The following is a 19,922-nucleotide window of genomic DNA, read 5'->3' as shown; positions in this document are numbered from 1 at the left end:
TTGGTTTTTTGTCTGTTGCAGTAGGATAACCATGGCGTTACTTGGACCCTCTCCGTAGAGGTGAAATGCTTTTCTTTAATCACGGCGGATTCTTTTAGGTGAAATTCACATAACATAAAATCACTATGTTAACATACATAATTCAGTGACATTTAGTACTTTCTCACGGGAGATGTTTTTTGAAACAAAATTTAAGACTTTATTATTTAGAGCAGTTTTAGGTTTACGACAAAATTGAGAGGAAGGTTTAGAGATTTCCTCCTGCCCCCCTCCACCCATTCACAGCCTCCCTCATTATCACATCCTTCACCAGAATGGTGCATTTTCCACCACCGATGAACATATATTGACAGATCATAATCACCAAAGCCCATAGATTAACTTAGGTTAACTCTGGGTGCTCTCTGTCCTATGGGCTTGGATAAAGATGTAATGGCACAGAACCATCATTACCTCATACAGAGTGTTTATTTTCACTTGTCTCTCGCCTTCCCCCAGAAACCACTGATTTATTTATTTTTATTGTCTCCATAGTTTTGCCTTTTCCAGGATGTCATAGAGTTGGAATCATACAGTGAATAGCTTTCTCAGATTGCCTTCCTTCACTCAGTAACATGCATCTAATGTGCTTTTATATCTTTCATGACTCGACAGCTCAGTTTTTAAAAGAACCGGTGAGTATACCAGTTTGTTTATCCATTCACCTACGACTGTGAATCTAGGTTGCTTGCAGCTTTGGCAGTTAGGACCGAAGCTGCTGTAGCCGTTTGTGTTCACATTTTATATGGACATGAGTTTTCAACTGCTTTGAAAAAATACCAGGAAGCATGATTCCTGGATTGCGTGGTAAGATTATGTTTAGTTTTGTAAGACATTGCCAAACCACCTTCCAACCAGCGCAGTTTTCCTCCCTCATCTCCCAAACTCCTCCGTAGTTCTTTCAAGTTTCTGTTTGACTCTAAACCTGAGTCTGTCTTAGGTGAACCCTCCTTCCATCCTGAGGACGCCCGCTGCCCTGTGCTCCCCAAGGATACTGCTATTTCTCCACCTCAGCTTCCCTCGGAATTCTGTGTCCTGCTTGGTCCCCACTGCTCCTGCCAGGACAGTACTTTCAACCCATAATGGAAGTACTTCCCTTGTTCAATTTCATCCTCAGGGACCCTGCTCATCTTTCATGCCTTCTCTGGGCTTCCTTCCAACCTCCTTGTCTCCACAAACACCCTCCATGAGGAAACCGCTCCTGTCCAGATCCACAGCGGCTTCCGTGTCACCAGATCCACCTCCCTGGGTCACTCAGCATCCTTACCCTGCAGAGCTCTCCTCCGCTCACTCTTGTGATGCCTCGCCCTGCTGTTTTCTCCTGCTTCAAAGGCCGCTTCTTCTGAGTGTGCTCTGAGGGCTCCTCTTCCTGTCACTGACTTTGAAATGTGAGAGTGTCCTGGGTGCTCTCCCTGCTCTCGTCTCTCTCACTACGATTTTAGCCCATCCCACAGATTTAAATGCCACTATATGCCTGTGACTCCCAAACTGATACCTCCGGTCCAAACTTCTGTGACAGTCTACCCATCATCTTCCCTTGGATCCTGACGGTATGTCCAAACCCTCCGGCATCTCAAATCAACCTCCCTCCCCAGCCCTCTCTCCATGGCCAGTCTCCCCACCTCAGGAGAGGATGCTGCCAACCACCCAGTTCCCATGCAAGACGTTTCAGGAGCCATTCTTTGTTGTTGTTTTAATTTGATTTTTATTTTATATTGCAGTACAGTTGATTTACAAAGTTGTGTTAGTTTCAGGTGTACAGCAAAGTGATTCAGTTATACAGGTACGTATATCCATTCTTCTTCAGATTCTTTTCCCATATAGGTTATTACAGAATATTGAGTAGAGTTCTCTGTGCTGTACAGTAGGTCCTTGTTGATTATCTATTTTATATAGAGTAGAGTGTATATCTGTTAATCTCCAACCCCTGATATATCCCACCCCGCACCTTTCCCATTTGGTAAACATCAAGTTTGTTTTCGAAGTCTGTGAGTCTGTTTCTGTTTTGTAAGTAAGTTCATTTGTATCCTTTTTTTTTTTTTTTTAGATTCTACATATAGGTGATATCATATGATATTTGTCTGTCTTTGTCTGTCTTACTTCACTTTGTATGATCATCTCCAGGTCCATCCACCTCACTACAAATAACTCAATACCGTTTCTTTTTTATGACTGGGTAATATTCCATTGTATATATGTGCCACATCTTCTTTATCCACTCCTCTGTCGATGGACGCTTAGGTTGCTGCCATGTCCTGGCTATTGTAAATAGTGCTGCAGTGAACATTGGGGCACATGTATCCTTTCGAATTAGAGTTTTCTCTGAATATACGCCCAGGAGTGGGATTGCCGGATTATATGGTAGCTCTACCGTTAGCTTTTTGAGGACCCTCCATGATATTCTCCATAGTGGCTGCACCAGTTTGCATTCTCGCCAGCAGTGCAGGAGGGTCCCTTCTCTCAGGAGCTATTCTTGCTTCTTCCCTTCCTCCCTCACAGACATACCATCAGCAAGGTCTACTGAGCCACTAACCATTAACATACATTACTTTTACACCTCTGAATATTTAACAGATTCTTGTGTTATATTTTCTTTCCTTACACTGCATCTTCAGATATTACGGTCCGTACGAATAAAGCTGCCTCATTTATGCCTCAGTTGCAGAGTATTGCATCCATATATGATTTGACCAGTTCCAAATTGTTGGCACTAAGCTAGCTTCCAAATGTTTGCTATTCCAGACAAGACTGGAATGAAGGTCTTCCAATACATATTATTTCACACATGTATATCAGGCTCATTCTCAGCAATAATGCAATAAATACTCTTGCAAAGCAATCATTTCCAGAATGCACAAGTGATTCTCAGAAGTTAGACTGTCAGTCAAGGAGCGTGGGCATTTGTCACTTTGATAGATTGAGTCAAACTGCCCTGCGTGGATGCTGCTTCAGTCTATACCGCCAGCCTCCTTGCATGGGAACCTTTCCTGACATTCTGGCAAACACACTGTGTTATCAAACTTCTCATTGGTGCCAATCTGATAGGTGAACGATTGTACCACTCTGTGGGTTTAATTGGCATTTATCTTATTATGAGAAAGGTTAAGCGAGGTTTAATTGGATTAAGACTTTCTTGCGTTTATTTTCATCATTGTGAGTTTTGTGTTCAGATCCTTCATCCATGTTTATGTTGTGTTTGTGGTCTCTTTATGATTGCCTACAGGAGACTTGAAAGTATGAAATAAACACAAAATTAGCACGTCACCTCTGATATTGGCTGTGATTTCTTCCCAGTTTGCTGTCTGTACTTTCATTTTGTATTTTTCTCCTCAGAATTCTGTTTCAGAAAGTTAAATTTATCAATATTTCTTTCCTTTTCTCCTAAGTTTTATGGTTTCATGTTTTAAGATGCAGAACTTTGATTCATCTGACATTTTAGTGGAAGGAGACTGGGATGCAACTGTAACGTGTCTTCAGATATATTTTCCGGTTGTGCCAGCATCATTTATCAAAGAGTCTATCTTCTCCAGAAATGAAATAAAATGCCAGCTTTAGAGTACACCAACTTCCCCTGTGAAGCTGGATGTGTTTCTGTACTGAATGCCTCTGGCCCTTGGCTTTGGCTATGTACGTACAGGCTCTCTGTCCCCTCAGACGGAGCCTCCTGAAAGGCAGTATCTCGGGCTGAGATTTCATTGTGCATTTTCCTTATGAGCTGAGTACTTAGCCTGTCACTGTGACATGCTCACTGGCAGAGGACGTGGGCTTCTCGGGTCAGAGACTTGTGCCACAGAAAAGAGCAAGACCTGCTTCTGTCCCTCACACGCCCCCAAGCACCATGGGGGTGATATGGGGAGTCCCAGTGGATGTCCCTGCAGCAGGGGATAGGCTGTCACAGCTGTGGTTCACCGGGCTTGGGAAATCCACGTCTTTTGTAGCAGGAAATAAGCAAGCCTGCTCTTTATCCTGGAGGGAGTCATCCATCACCTTATCTCTTAGGGTGACTGCTGCAAATGCAGTCCTTGGAAATGGCTTGAGTAAGGGGGAGCCAGGGACCTGCACATCTCACTTACCCAGCAAGAGGTATGGGGACCAGAGACACCTGTGGGAAGCCGTCCCTCCCAACAGGCACAGCTCGGGGGCTGCTGTGGGTTTGCATTTTGGTGCCAACAGGACCACACAGACTTTAGCTCAAAGTAGATGCTTAAGACGTTGATCAATTTGATAGAATCAAATATTTTATTGGGTTAGTATGAGTCTATCACCAGATAACGTTAACTGCGGACCATCTACTAGTATTCCCTACTGTAGACCTTCAGGATTGGTTGTCTAAAATATTAGCTTTAAAAAATTTAACCTAAAAATAGTCTAAACAGAATTACTAATGTTTGACTAGTTAAAACTAATTTCCATGAAATGAAAGTTAGAGACTTTTTTTTTTTTCTTAAACAATTTTCATTCCCTGCGGAGTTTTCGGCTTGGGAAGCAAGCACGGGGTTTAAGCACACTTAATCTCGTTTAAATGGATGTGCCTTGCTTGTAAAATGGGCACTTTGTTATTATCACTAAAATGTTTTAATTATGCATGGCTATGTTTGAAATTGTAGTACAGTCACGACTGGGAACAGCATCCAGAAAGCAAACTTGGGAAGACAACACGGGTTTTCCCTCCTATGGCATCAGCTGGAGATTGCAAAGAGCACTGAGAAGAGAGTAAAGTGAACTTGCTTAAGAATGTAAAGGGAGAAAAAAAAAAAAAAGAACCAGTGGAAAACAAACAGCTTAATTACAGTTAGGAAACATTTTGAAATGAATGACAGGAACTTCAATAGCATTAAAAATGGGGTTGTTACTCTAACTGAACATGGAATGAGGACAGATGAGCCGTGCACATGCTCCTGTGAAACCAGGTGGAAGGTCTCTGATGGCTCAAGATCACCTGCAAATTGATTTAAATGTTAACTGCCCAACACCTCCCATCAAGAAAATAAAATAAAATAAAAAGCCATTTAAAACAAGATTAATGTTAAAGTTGCCTCAATTTACCTTTTACTTGTTCTTATGTATCCTCTTTCTTTCTTCTAATTGCAAACAGAATTTTAACCAGAAGATAGTTCCATGTAACCAAGATGAAGTTCAGCTTTTGTTTTCTTATTATATCTTCATATCACCTTTTCCTGGAATTTTCCTAAATGTTATCTAATGTGATATGGGATACTTTGTGAAACTTCCTGGGCTTAAAGATGAAAATCACTTTCTCTACCATATATTATTAATTAGAAGAGGTTAAAATAGCAACATTACGAACCAAAATACAGCATTAAGAAAATTAAGAAAAATGCCAGATGACGGTTGTAATAACATATAACAATTTTTGTTTCCGAATTATATGTGACAATATTGTAACGAAAGAAATTTCTCAAACGTAAATCATTTTATTATTTAGATAGAAAACCAAAGGGGCAAAAACCTATGTTCTAGATAATTCCTAAAATGTTTGATGCTTAAACGAATACTTAACATATGTTTAATAATTTGATATTTCCTGATTTTCATATTTTAAATTGAGAAAGATAAAAATTCACCTGCATAATAAAGGATAAGCCTACTTTTCTATCATTCTATAACTGAAAAATAATGTAACTTTAAACAATGTTGCTCATTGACAATCTACATATTAATTTCCTTTTAAACTGATACCATGAGGGATACGGTTACCATTTTGAAACTGGAATCCACTTTTAGTGTGCAGAAGTTTTAAAATCAGGGACACACTTGCCAAAATAAAAACAGAATAATAAAGTCTCAAAATACCAAATATATTTCATTTTCTGTGTGCTGTTTAACAGCAGAGAAAAGTATGGCTTTTTAATCCTTACTATTAACTACCTAAAAAGACATTCTTATAGGATCAAATGTCATTTCAAGAAATTTTCAATATGTAATTCTAATTTTTTTTCTCTCTTCTAGCAAGACGATAGGCTGACATTTTAATGAAGAACTAACAAACGTGAAAATGCAGGCTGATGTGTGCGCTCCCAGCAGGGATTCTTAGAATGTGTTTATCTGAACTGAAATCTCCGTTTAACATTTAACAGTCAGTGGGGAATGGCGATAGTGGCATCTGCTTTAATTTCACAAGTTGTTGCTCTAATTATTTTCTTGTGAACCTCAGGAATCCCTCTTGCCTCAAGTTACTTCAGTTTAGTTAATATCATTTGTGTTCTAAGTGTGTTAAACAAGGCAAAAAGTAGCATACACATATAAATAGCTCATCATTCTTAAACATTGTATGTGGGTTCATAGTTCAAGTTACTAAAGATAACCCAGAACGGGAATTAAAGATCTAGCTGGATGCTCGCTTGTGTCAGAATCATATGTTTATAATATTGGCATTATGGGAGAATGATGTATTTTATTATATTACATTGATACCTATTATAATAATATGTCAATATGTTATTAATTATTATAATATAGTTATAACTATAATGATTATAATATATTAATTAATAATATAATAATATATATTACATTATTTGATTTGATACTCACAGATTGGTGGGAATCGAATGCTGTAACATGTAAATACACTGATAAACCACTCTAATTAGTTGTTATTATTATTATTATTATTGCTATTGGGTTTTTTTTTTTCCTCTTTCATCCAGGATAAAGGTACCTGAAGAACAAATTTGGGGACTTCCTTGGTGGCGCAGTGGTTAAGAATCTGCTTGCCACCGCAGGGGACACGGGTTCGACCCCCGGTCCAGGAAGATCCCACATGCCGCCGAGCAACTAAGCCCGTGCACCACAACTAATGAGCCTGTGCTCTAGAGCCCACGTGCCACAACTACTGAGCTCGTGTGCCACAACTACTGAAGCCCGCGCGCCTAGAGCCCGTGCTCCACAACAAGAGAAGCCACCGCAATGAGACACCTGGGCGCTGCAATGAAGAGTAGCCCCCGCTCACTGCAACTAGAGAAAGCCCGCGTGCAGCAATGAAGACCCAACGTAGGCAAAAAAAAAAAAAAAAAAGAACAAATTTGGTAGCAAATAAATCCCATCTTCTGATCCCTTCACCTTATTTGGGTAACTTAGCTCAAATACCATCACTAACTTGACTATCTCTGTCATTGGCATTGCCTAAAAACTGAGACTAGAGCAATTATGAAAGATGGTATAATTTATACATTTAGCTTTGATAAATAAGCCATGAGTTCATAAGTTCAAATTAATCAGAAAGATAGCCACGGTTGACACCTCACTGCTATTTGTCATTTATAGCTTTTAAAATGTTGTTATTTATAGTTTTTAAAATATATTTTCTTTCCTCCATACTTTTCAAATTTTGCTTTTCACTATCTCTCAAGATGACTTTGGCTTATTCTAAAAAAAAATAAAAATTGAGACTGATAGGTCGGTTCAGTGGAGAAAACAACCAAAAGTTTGTATCCCTATTGTAACCCTTAGGTTTGCTCCAGGAAATGTTCGAGAATAATCTTGTTTAGATTCTTGTTTTTAAATTGTTGGCTAAGTAGTTTTCTAAAATCTTAAATGGACATTGGTATACATTTTTTATACAACAGCTGTTCTTGGTAACTAAAGATGCAAATTGAGATTTAAAGAATATTAGAAAATGTGACCATGTTAGCTTGATACCCAATCCAAAAAAAAAAAACAATTCTTAAACTTACTAATATACTCATCCCTCATTTGTCATCTGACTTTGCCCTTAGTTCACTTGTTGATATTTCTTTGTTTTATCTCAAACAGTTTCTATTGATTTATTTAAAGATTTGTGCAGAGCAAGTGTAGGTGAGTTTGCAACCAGCTTTCTACAAAAGCAGGACCTCTCTGGCTGTGACAACTCGCTTGGGAGCTGGTCCTGCCTTGGGAAGAAGCGTTGCCAGTTGGTGGCAGCATTCACAAGAGCGGGTCACATTTCCTCTCTTATCTTTAGGTTGGATTTCAAAACAACTCTAGAAAACAGACTGAAAGGCAAGCCTAGAAACAGCACGTGAACGACTGCAGAAAAGTGGAAGGTTTCTGACTACAGCCCAAAACACCAGAGCATTTGGCGAAAAGCGGGGCAGCCGTGTCCTATTTGTGTCCTGAGCAGTTTGCAAAAACAGGGCGAAAGCTTGTTCCCAGAACTAACAGTGGGATCAATGAACGCGGGTTGATCTTTCCCCTTCCTTAACATTTGCGCTCTGTTCAAGGGCACTCCCAGCGGGCCTCACTGCTCATCCCCCCTCCCTTCCCAGAAAATATAGCTGTGTCATTTTAAAGCCCCCCCCCTTTTTTTTTTAATGTCATCTGCTCATGAACTACACATTGAGAAGCAGACACTTTTGTTCTGCTCTGACAGGAAAAACCAGACAAACACAATAAACAACGTTTTAACTCTGCAGCCAGAACATTGCAAAGCATCAGTTTAGTCAAGCAAAATGTTAGTATATTGTATTTCAGGGCCAAGAATTCCAAGGAAGAGGGATGTTTTAGGAAGGAACAGGTTTTTTGTTTGATTGTTTTTTAATGATTCAGTAATTTTATATAGCCATTAATGTGAAATTTTTATTTCAATCATGGGAAGTCTTTAGGGGAAAAAAAAGTTCTGTTTGGTTTTGTTTTTAATCTAGAAATATATTCTCGAAATTTAAACACAACAAAATTCAGGGGTTAATGAATAAGAATTTTAAGTCACTGACAGCAGTCACTATGTAATTGGTTGTTTATGTGTTAATATTTCTTCAACACAATTCTATTTAAAATAAAAATGTTTTTAATATTGGATTAGCCTATCCTGGTGCCTACTACTTAAATGAGCATTTTTCTAAACAGTATTAATTCAATTCATACACTTTTCAGAATAATTCTTAAGTGTTAGTTTGCTCTAGCATATATGTGCATGAGAAATCATTTATTTTAGAAAATCCCTCTTCCCCAAATGAATATTTAAGGAAAGGACTATTTAAAATATATCAGGATTTTTAATGAGCGAAAGAAATAGTGAAGTGGAAAGCCTTTACAACTTCCGAGAAACCGATACAATCTATGAACAAATCCTGCTTTTTCAAACATTTGCAAAGCCACCCGTTGACAGTGAATGATCCAAACAGCAGTTACATTCCTTCATGTAAATCATTCTGTTGCACAGCACTGGAATGTTACAAAATCCTTGTGAAATTTCAGTTGAAACATATTAGCAAATATATTCGTGAGAGAAAAAAACTAGCTGCGAAAGTGTAGGAAGTCCCCATACGAATCCTAGATGAGGAAAAGTCTGTCCTCAGGGTTCACTCATCACAGAAAGGGAAATGTATTAAATGAGCAACTGTTATACATTATTTAACAGCAAAATTGATGAAACGTTGCCACTCTTTTTAAAGACTACAATGTAAACCTCTGATGTTAAAATTTCTATTCCTAAAATACATTTTATTTATTTATTTATTTTTACACTGTATATCTTAATTTAATTTTATTTTTTTAACATCTTTATTGGAGTATGATTGCTTTACAATGGTGTGTTAGTTTCTGCTTTATAACAAAGTGAATCAGCTGTACATATACATATGTTCCCATATCTCTTCCCTCTTGCGTCTCCCTCCCACCCTCCCTATCCCACCCCTCTAGGTGGTCACAAAGCACCGAGCTGATCTCCCTGTGCTATGTGGCTAAAATACATTTTAAAACCGGTCATGTAATATTCCACTTAGTGATCTGCTTACTCAGTCAGATAACAGTTCATCCAGACCAAAAATACTGTCAAACAGCTACAGGGTTAAGAATTAAAAAAAACAAAAATACAAAAAAAAAACCCCTCTCATGTTATCTACTTTTCTCCTGTTACAGATGCTTCCTTATATGAAACAGAGAAGAAAATTAATGATGGTCACTATTATTGTTACTGTTATTTGTGTTATGGATTTATGGTACGTATTTAATGTCTACATTTTTGTGAAATTGACTACTTTATGAAAGGTAATTAAATTATTCCAGAAAGGACTTTTGGTTTTAGTAAAAGAATCCTTGTGTAAGATTCTACGTTAAAAAACAAAACAAAACAACAAAACCAAACAAACAAAAATCCCTCCTTGTTTAAAGATATGGCCATTTTGCTATCCATGAAAGGAAAGAGAATTTCTGATGAAAGCTTTCGGACCATGAGAAAAAATTTCATCCAGGCTCTTGCTGGCAACAGGCCACACAGCAGCACCCAGCCCTGCGGAGAGAGCAGGTTGCCAGATGTTATTTAGCTGACTTTTGCTGGAAAAGTATGGGAGAGCAGTTGGAAAATCACAAGGTGTCACACAAGCTTTAAATAAATAAATAGCTTATTTGGCAATGGAAAGGGAGAAAGGCAACCAGTTCCTTCGCTGAGGAAGAAGACTGGGATGCTTCTAATTACAGAGCTCCTTTCTGCTGGTTTCATGGACTGACTTCTTAATGAGAATGGAAACTGTGCTCCCACACTTGTAGTGAGAGGTTCTAGGACTTCAGAATGACAAGTAGTTTTGCTGTAGCTTTGTGATCTTATAGTACGAGAACGCCACTGAGAGAGGAGATCATTCTTCACCCTGCCTTGTCTGCCCCTAATCAGTGACTGAGGCAGTACTACATGGGGAAAGTGTCAACTGCCAAAGGAGAGCTTCTGACACCTTTACTTGAAACTGGCATTGAACGTTGTAATCCCTCTAAGGGGAAAAAAACAAACAAATCCAAGGTGGACTTGTTAACATCTGAAGGGCACAGCAAAGAAGTATTCAATGAATATTTGAAAACTTAATTTAGTATGAAAAGTCAAAATCAAAAAGAAAAGGTACTTTCTCAGAAGAAATTATTATGGCGTGATGCTGAAAACAGGCTGCCCCATGATCATACTATGCCCATTAGGGTTACTGAACATACAGGCAGCGCTGCTTTACTGTAACTCATCACAAAGCCAATAAAATTGGGCCACATTTTCTTCAAGCTCCCAGATAAGAACCCCTTCATCTCTCTCTCTCTCTCTCTCTTTTTTTTTGAGTTCCTAAGAATTTTATTTTTCAAAGGGTCAAGGAAGAAGAAAACATGAATGGATATTAACTACTTAGCAGATTGCTAGGCAACATGTTACCATAAAAGGGGCAGCAAGATCTAAAAAGAAAAAACCGAAGCACAATGTCCATAATGGTGGTGCCCCCAACACATACACAATCATACACACACACACACACAAATGTATATACACACCCAGGCCCACACATAGAAATACACATGCACACTTAAAAGGGCACTGCCAGAGGTATTACTTTTTAAAGCATGGTTTAAAATGAAGGATCAACTTTACATACACCTCTTTTTTTTTTTTTTTTTGCGGTACGCGGGCCTCTCACTGTTGTGGCCTCTCCCGCTGCGGGGCACAGGCTCCGGACGCGCAGGCCCAGCGGCCATGGCTCACGGGCCCAGCCGCTCCGCGGCATGTGGGATCCTCCCGGACCGGGGCACGAACCCGTGTCCCCTGCATCGGCAGGCGGACTCTCAACCACTGCGCCACCTGGGAAACCCTACATACACCTCTTTGAGGCAAATTCTATGATGATTTTTGTGACATTGATTATTCTTATGTTTGTTACTCATCAATAATCATAATGTGTATACACAACAAACAAAACTACTATGATCTTTCTGTAAGTAAGGATCTCTTGGCCCATAAAATTAACTAGCAGAATTTTTAGGTCACAGTTTTACAAACAGGTTAAAATATATATCACCCTTTCAAATATTATAATCTTGTTACTTTTCTTAAATTTAAGACTTTATTATATTTAAAATAAAGACTTTTATAAAGTACAGAGGACATTCAAAGGCAAACTTCCAGGACTTAATAAAAAAAAAACCAACATTATTGTTCCAAATCATTTCGTGAAGACACACAATTGAAAAAAACAAAAAACGAAAAAACAAAGACACAAGCTTGCTTTTAGCCTTCGTGGTTTCTGCAGGATCCGGAGCCTGCTCTGATCTGAACTCGGGGACTCCCACCCTCACCAGTAGCCCTCACTGTCATTTAGGAGACGCGATTGTATGGTGGGTCCTTATTTGTGATCGACTTTGAAAGTCACAGAAGGCACACAGATGTAAAAATTCGAAGCATCCATGGGCGCCTTCCACGCGGCGGCCGCTGCCGGCTAAGGGCGCGCGGGACTGGAACCGCCCACTCCCGCGCCTCCGCGCGTGGGGCGGAGGGCCTAGCAGGAGGAGGGCACCCGCCGCGGGGACCCGGCTCACAGGGCTGTGTGCTCGCTGGAGCGCGCCCCCTTCCCGGCACTAAGGAAACTGCAGTTTTCTACGCCTGCCCGTCCTCCTCTTTCTCCTATTACATCCAACAGACGATTTCAACTTCCCGAGACCCTGACAAGTGAATGGCGCTGATGACGCCCCGGAAAGAGCCCACGACCCGGTGCGAGGGAAGGGCGCCCCTGAGCGGGTGGGACCCCGGGAGCACCCCGGCTCTCCTTCCAGGAAGGGGCACGAAACTGCTATGGATCCAGAGCTCACTGGTGCTAACGTGATGCTCGTAAACAAGCCGCGGGCCGGGCACCCGGGAACCACCCAGGAGCAAACCCGCCCAGCCGAGCGGGCGCGCGTCCACCCCAAGCCGGGGCGCCGGATCCGCAAGCCAAAGTGTGTGCTGGGGGGAGGGGGATTCCGAGAGGGCGGCCAAGTTCACTGCCCCTATCTTGGCCCCCGCTAGTGGGGCGGCGGCGAGGCGATGCGGGGCCCGAGTGCTGTGCCACCGTCCCCTCCCACGCACCGAACCCTGGCGGGCGGTGTCGGCCCTTGATCTCCGCCGGCCCCCGCCCCCTGCAGTCCCAATTCCTCCCCCCCCACCGCCCACCCCAGTCCCCTCCCTGGCGGAAGCTCCCAGCCCAATTAATTGACTCAAAGGCGGGAGGGCAGGGCCCTCCGCGCGTCGGCCGCCGGCCCCCGCCCCTCCCGCGCGCCCCTTTTCCCGCCCTGGGTGGCATCTCCTCCGCCGGCATCCACAACGAGCCTCTGATTAATGAGGCCCGAGCCGGCCCCCACCCGACCCGGGCCCTGGCCTCCGCGGGAGGGGGAGGGGACGGCGGGAAACGCGGCCCCGGGAGAAAGGGGGGCGGGGCGGGGTGCGCGGCCCGCCCCGCCCCCCCCGCGCCCCGCGCCTATTGGCCGTGCGAGCCGTCCGTCGCGGAGCGCGGCGCCAATGCGGGCGGCGGGGCGGGGCGGGCCGCGCCGTGTGTGCCTGCGTAACGCCGAGTCACATGTTGTTTTGCTCTTCTTAGTTCAGTCACTCGGTGCGCGATGTGTTACTCACTGTGCGGCGGGGACCGCGACGAGCCCGGGTCGCCGTTGGCAGCACCAGCAGCAGCAGCCCCGGCGGCGGCGGCGCGGACCCCGAGTACCGGGGCACACCCCGGCACCCCGGAGCGCGGCGCGGCGGCAGGACCCGTGCGGCCGGGCGCGCCTTAGGCTCGGCCCCGAGGCTCGGGGACCCCCGACTCTCGGCCCAGCCCGCGAGCCCCAGGCGCCGCCCGAGAGCCCGGGAGGCAGCGGCCGCTGCCGCCGCCGCCGCCCGCGCCGGGCATCCTCTGGGGCCCCGGAGCGCGGAGGGCGCTGCGCCACCGCGCGGTGCCGGCCCCCCGCCCTCCACCCGGCGGGCCTCCCCGAACCTTCCCCACCTCCTGGGCCCGAGGGACGCGGGCTCCGGCGGGCGAGCAGGGGGGGAGGGAGCCGCCCGCGCCCCCTCCGCTCCCCCCGGCCCCTCCACGCCGGGCCGGGCGGCGCGGCCTGAAGCGCCGGTGATGGCGAGCCCGCCGATGAACGGGCGCCCCGGGCCGGCGGGTGGCGACGGCCCCAACCTCAACCTCAACCACAACAACAACAACAACAACAGCGGCGTGCGCAAGTGCGGCTACCTGCGCAAGCAGAAGCACGGCCACAAGCGCTTCTTCGTGCTGCGCGGACCCGGAGCGGGCGGCGACGAGGCGGCGGCGGCGGCGACAGCGGGCGGGGGGCCGGCGCCGCAGCCGCCGCGGCTCGAGTACTACGAGAGCGAGAAGAAGTGGCGGAGCAAAGCGGGCGCCCCGAAGCGGGTCATCGCGCTCGACTGCTGCCTGAACATCAACAAGCGCGCCGACGCCAAGCACAAGTACCTGATCGCCCTCTACACCAAGGACGAGTACTTCGCAGTGGCGGCCGAGAACGAGCAGGAGCAGGAGGGCTGGTACCGCGCGCTCACCGACCTGGTCAGCGAGGGCCGAGCGAGCGCCGGCGACGCGCCCCCCGCCGCCGCCGCCGCCGCCGCCCCCTCCGCGTCCTGCAGCGCCTCCCTGCCCGGCGCCCTGGGCGGCTCGGCCGGCGCCGCCGTCGCCGCCGCGGCCGCCGATGACAGCTACGGGCTGGTGGCGCCCGCCACGGCCGCCTACCGTGAGGTGTGGCAGGTGAACCTGAAGCCCAAAGGCCTGGGCCAGAGCAAGAACCTGACGGGCGTGTACCGCCTGTGCCTGTCGGCGCGCACCATCGGCTTCGTGAAGCTCAACTGCGAGCAGCCGTCGGTGACGCTGCAGCTGATGAACATCCGCCGCTGCGGTCACTCGGACAGCTTCTTCTTCATCGAGGTGGGCCGCTCGGCCGTGACGGGCCCCGGTGAGCTGTGGATGCAGGCAGACGACTCGGTGGTGGCGCAGAACATCCACGAGACCATCCTGGAGGCCATGAAGGCGCTCAAGGAGCTCTTCGAGTTCCGGCCGCGCAGCAAGAGCCAGTCGTCCGGCTCGTCGGCCACGCACCCCATCAGCGTCCCCGGCGCGCGTCGCCACCACCACCTGGTCAACCTGCCCCCCAGCCAGACGGGCCTGGTGCGCCGCTCGCGCACCGACAGCTTGGCCGCCACACCGCCGGCCGCCAAGTGCAGCTCGTGCCGGGTGCGCACGGCCAGCGAGGGCGACGGCGGCGTGGCGGCGGGGGCCGGTGCGGCGGGCGGCAGGCCGGTGTCGGTGGCGGGGAGCCCCTTGAGCCCGGGGCCGGTGCGCGCGCCCCTGAGCCGCTCGCACACCCTGAGCGGCGGCTGCGGCGGCCGCGCGAGCAAGGTGACGCTGGCGCCGGCAGGGGGCGCCCTGCAGCACAGCCGCTCCATGTCCATGCCCGTGGCGCACTCGCCCCCGGCGGCCGCCACCAGCCCCGGCAGCCTGTCGTCCAGCAGCGGGCACGGCTCGGGCTCCTACCCGCCGCCCCCGGGCCCGCACCCGCACATGCAGCACCCCCTGCACCCCCAGCGACCCTCCAGCGGCAGCGCCTCGGCCTCGGGCTCCCCCAGCGACCCTGGCTTCATGTCCCTGGACGAGTACGGCTCGAGCCCTGGGGACCTGAGAGCCTTCTGCAGTCTCAGGAGCAACACGCCCGAGTCCATCGCCGAGACGCCCCCGGCCAGGGACGGCAGCGGGGGCGAGCTGTACGGGTACATGACCATGGACCGGCCCCTGAGCCACTGCGGCCGACCCTACCGCAGAGTCTCCGGGGACGGGGCCCAGGACTTGGACAGGGGGCTGAGGAAGAGGACCTACTCCCTGACCACGCCTGCCCGGCAGCGGCCAGTGCCCCAGCCCTCCTCCGCGTCCCTGGATGAATACACCCTGATGCGAGCCACCTTCTCCGGCAGCTCAGGCCGCCTCTGCCCGTCGTGCCCCGCGTCCTCCCCCAAAGTGGCCTACCACCCCTACCCCGAGGACTACGGCGACATCGAGATCGGGTCGCACAGGAGCTCCAGCAGTAACCTGGGCACGGACGACGGCTACATGCCCATGACCCCCGGCGTGGCCCTCGCGGGCGGCGGCGGGAGCTGCAAGAGCGACGACTACATGCCCATGAGCCCCACCAGCGTGTCCGCCCCGAAGCAGATCCTGCAGCCGCGCGCCGCCGTCGCGGCCTTGCCCCCCACGGGAGCCGCGGGGCCCACGCCCGCGTCTGCCGCCAGCAGGGCCTTCCCGGGGAGCGGGGGCGGCTACAAGACCAGCTCCCCGGCCGAGAGCTCCCCGGAGGACAGCGGGTACATGCGCATGTGGTGCGGAGGCTCCAAGCTGTCCGTGGAGAGCGCCGCCGACGGCAGGCTGCTTCCAAACGGGGACTACCTCAACATGTCCCCCGGCGACGCGGGAGCCTCGGGCACCCCGCCCGACTTCTTCTCGGCCGCCCTGCACGCCGGCGGCGGCGGGGAAATGCTCCGGGGCGTCCCCGGCTACTGCTACAGCTCCCTGCCGCGCTCCTACAAGGCCGCCTACACCTGCAACGGGGACAACGACCAGTACGTGCTCATGAGCTCCCCCGTGGGGCGCATCCTGGAGGAGGAGCGGCTGGAGTCGACGGCCGGCCCGGGGTCCACGCAGCCAGCCGGCGCCTTCGCGGCCGGGGCAGGGGGCGGCGGCGGCCACCCGCAGCCACCCCACCAGGCGGTGCCTTCGCCCGGGAGGCCCGGTGGCAGCGGCAGCGGCCGCCTGGAGGGCTTCCTGGGCCAGCGCTGCCGGGCCACGCGGCCCACGCGCCTGTCCCTGGAGGGGCTGCAGACCCTGCCCCGCATGCACGAGTACCCCCTGCCGCCCGAGCCCAAGAGCCCGGGCGAGTACATCAACATCGACTTCGGCGAGGCGGGCGCGCGCCTGTCGCCGCCCGCGCCCCCGCTGCTGGCCTCGGCCGCCTCGTCGTCGTCGCTGCTGTCCGCCGGCAGCCCGGCCTCATCGCTGGGCTCGGGCACCCCGGGCACGAGCGGCGACAGCCGGCAGCGCTCCCCGCTCTCCGACTACATGAACCTCGACTTCAACTCGCCCAAGTCACCCCAGCCGGGCGGCCAGGCCGGGGACCCCGTGGGCTCTCTGGACGCCCTCCTGTCCCCCGAGGCCTCCGCGTACCCGCCGCTGCCCCCGCGCCCCGCCGCCCCCTCCTCGGCCCTGCAGTCGGCGCCCCCGCCGCCCCCGCCCGGAGAGCTGTACCGCCTGCCTCCGGCACCACCCTCCCAGGGCCCTGGCGCGGCCTCTTCTCCATCCTCGGGGGCGGGCGACAGCGGCGACTACACCGAGATGGCCTTCGGCGTGGCTGCCACGCCGCCGCAACCGATCGCCGCGCCCCCGAAGCCCGACGGGGCCCGCGTGAGCAGCCCCGTGTCCGGCCTGAAGAGGCTAAGCCTCATGGACCAGGTGTCGGGGGTCGAGGCCTTCCTGCAAGCCAGCCAGCCCCCAGACCCGCACCGCGGGGCCAAGGTCATCCGTGCGGACCCGCAAGGGGGCCGCCGCCGCCACAGCTCGGAGACCTTCTCCTCGACCACCACTGTGACCCCCGTGTCCCCGTCCTTCGCCCACAACCCCAAGCGCCATAACTCGGCCTCGGTGGAGAACGTGTCTCTCAGGAAAAGCGGCGAAGGGGGCGGCGGCAGCGTCCTGGGTGGCGGTGACGAGCCCCCCACGTCCCCCCGCCAGTTGCCGCCGCCGCAACACCCGCAGGCGCGGCCCTGGACGCCGAGCCAGCCCGGGGGCTTGGTCGGCTGCCCCGGGGGCAGTGGCTCGCCGATGCGCCGGGAGACTTCTGCTGGCTTCCAGAACGGCCTCAACTACATCGCCATCGACGTAAGGGACGAGCCGGGGCTGTCGCCGTCCCCGCAGCAGCCTCAGCAGCATCCTCAGACGGGAGACAAGAGCGCCTGGGGCCGGACCCGGAGCCTCGGGGGCCTCATCGGCGCGGTAGGGGCCGGCAGCACCGGCGGGGTGTGTGTGGGGCCCGGCCCTGGCGCCCTGCCCTCCGCCAGCACCTACGCCAGCCTCGACTTCTTGACGCATCACCTGAAAGAGGCCACGGTCGTGAAAGGTGAGACCCCTGCGGCTGGTGGAAGAAGGGTGGGCACGCGAGGGCATCCGTGGCTCAAGCCTCTTCCCTTCTTTGGTACCTCGACCTAAATGCCAGAGTGCGGGCGCAGGTTTCCTGTTCTGTTTCGCTGTGGGGCCGATGTTAGCTCTCGAGCCCCAGAGACCTTGCCAGGAGCACTCAGGTCATCTTTGAGTTGAGTGGGAATCTTTGGACTCGGGAGACTATTGATTTGTTTTCTTGGGCCCAGACTCCCCGTCTTCCCATGAGCACACCTGGCGGGTGCCCCCAGGTCAGCCCCCCGGGGGGAGGCAGGCGGCAGAGGGGGTCTTCTCCATCTGAGAGGCGGGAAACTGGTGCCGGGAGGGGACTTGAAGTTCCGGTAGCTCCCAGGCCACAGCCTTCACCTTTCTCTTTGTTTTCCTGGAGCCAGGCCCGGCTGACTCTCGCCGAGCCTCAGAGTTTATAAAACACAGGCCCAAAAGTTGTTTAGGAAACGCACATCCATTTTGGTGACTGCTGCAGGGAACAGCGAACCATTTCAAGTTTACACGTAGCCTGTGGGAGCTTTTCCACCAGAGACGTTCCTTTGCTCCGAACAAGCTGAAATGGTGACGCTGCTTAAACACAGCTCAAAAGCAGTGGTTGTCCAACTCGAGCCCACTTGGGAGTCACCTGGAGAGTTTGCTGAGCCCCGGACGGCCGGGCTAGGTGGATCCCCGAGATTCCAGTGCAGTGGGTCTGGGATGCGGCTCCCAGTGTGCTTTTCCTAAGAAGCCCCCAGGTTGTCCTGGTGCTGCCAGTTTGGGGACCATGGCTGGGAGCACCTGACCCAGTTAGACCGCCTGAGTAGGCTTGAGAAATGGCCTATGGGGGCAGCCCAGGCGCTGTCATGTGAAGCGGCCAGTGGGCGGGGCCCAGGCCCCCAGCATTTTTCGGCCGCCCAGGTGATGTGATTCTGGGCTTCAGAGGAGACAGTGAAAGACGACCATGCTGGTCTTATCAGGAACCATTGGATGGGATGGTGTCCAGTATTGTTCTTTGCAGTCTCATCACAGATGCAAAAGGAGAGAGGTGTGCTTGCCTTGCACCTGCAGGTGCGTCCTGACTGTCTCAGAGGTTCTGACTGTCTCAAACTTTGAATGATGCGGTGGAGGAGAGGTGGGGGGGGCGGGTGGGTTCAAGAGAGTTTCTTCTTTAATTTTGTAGCCGCTTCTGTGCAGCGTCGTCAGGAAGATAGAGGCTTTGTGGGAACCGCAGAACACAGAGCAGCGAACACGTCTTAGATGCTGGCCCGAGGTCAGCAGTCTGCAAGGGTTACAGGGTGACGATTGAGGTAGCTTGGGGATCCGTACACCTTTTTTTCTAAAAGAGAACAGAGCCCTCTAATGCCATCTGAATCCAGCATGTGTTTTCTAGTATCCACGGGATTTCAAGTTATAGCTGTAGAGTGGATACCCTGGAAATCCAATATAACAGAGGAAACGCTACCTGCTTTTTTATTAAAATTGTGGAACACGAGATAAAAAGAGTCACGAGAGCTATCAGAGTGTGGTGGTTCAGCATCTAACGAAGGCCCCTGGAAGTTGTCAGGATGTGTCTCATAACTGATGCTCAGCGGAAGGTCACTTTGCTTGGAGTTAACTTAAGCCCTACAGGTGCATCTGAAAAATTGCGCGTGTGTCTGGGACTTGAAGGGTGATTAGCTGCCGTCCAAGATGCACACCAGCGTAACTAGACTTGAGTGGAGGAGAAATCTGTACACACAGGAATGGGTATAGGCCATCGTGAGCACGAAAGTACATTTTGCTGAAATCTGATTCTAATCAGAAAAACAGCCTGAGAACACAACACCTCTTACCGCTTCTGGTGGAGTAGGCGGGAAAAACCTGGACTGGATTGAGGAGGGCCCTGGGAGGTGTTTCTTGCAGTCACAGGGCGAATGAGCTGGAGCGTGCACCTCCAGGCCTGAAAGGATTCAAGGCCTTTCCGATAAAGTAGATACTTTC

The 19,922-nt window shown here is 50.5% G+C and overlaps 1 protein-coding gene and 1 pseudogene across 2 annotated transcripts in view; both read left to right on the top strand.

The window, feature by feature from the left end:
- LOC309974615 (proteasome activator complex subunit 1-like) overlaps window positions 1–13,869 on the top strand; it is a 32,585-nt pseudogene extending 18,716 nt beyond the window's left edge. Inside the window, exons 3-4 of the transcript in view lie at window positions 13,350–13,515; window positions 13,592–13,869. The product of the transcript in view is annotated as a proteasome activator complex subunit 1-like (transcript). The remainder of the gene's footprint in view (window positions 1–13,349; window positions 13,516–13,591) is intronic.
- The window catches only part of IRS2 (insulin receptor substrate 2), a 28,043-nt gene continuing 21,874 nt past the window's right edge, over window positions 13,754–19,922 (top strand). The window contains exon 1 of the mRNA XM_082859483.1: window positions 13,754–17,916. Coding sequence (XP_082715609.1) covers window positions 13,869–17,916 — 4,048 coding nt within the window. The 5' untranslated portion in view covers window positions 13,754–13,868. The remainder of the gene's footprint in view (window positions 17,917–19,922) is intronic.

Source organism: Leucopleurus acutus (genome assembly GCF_964270905.1).
Source record: "Leucopleurus acutus genome assembly, chromosome: 18".
Taxonomy (NCBI): domain Eukaryota; kingdom Metazoa; phylum Chordata; class Mammalia; order Artiodactyla; family Delphinidae; genus Leucopleurus; species Leucopleurus acutus.
The sequence above is the reverse complement of the archived record's forward strand: the minus strand, read 5'-3'. Positions and strand labels throughout refer to the sequence as shown.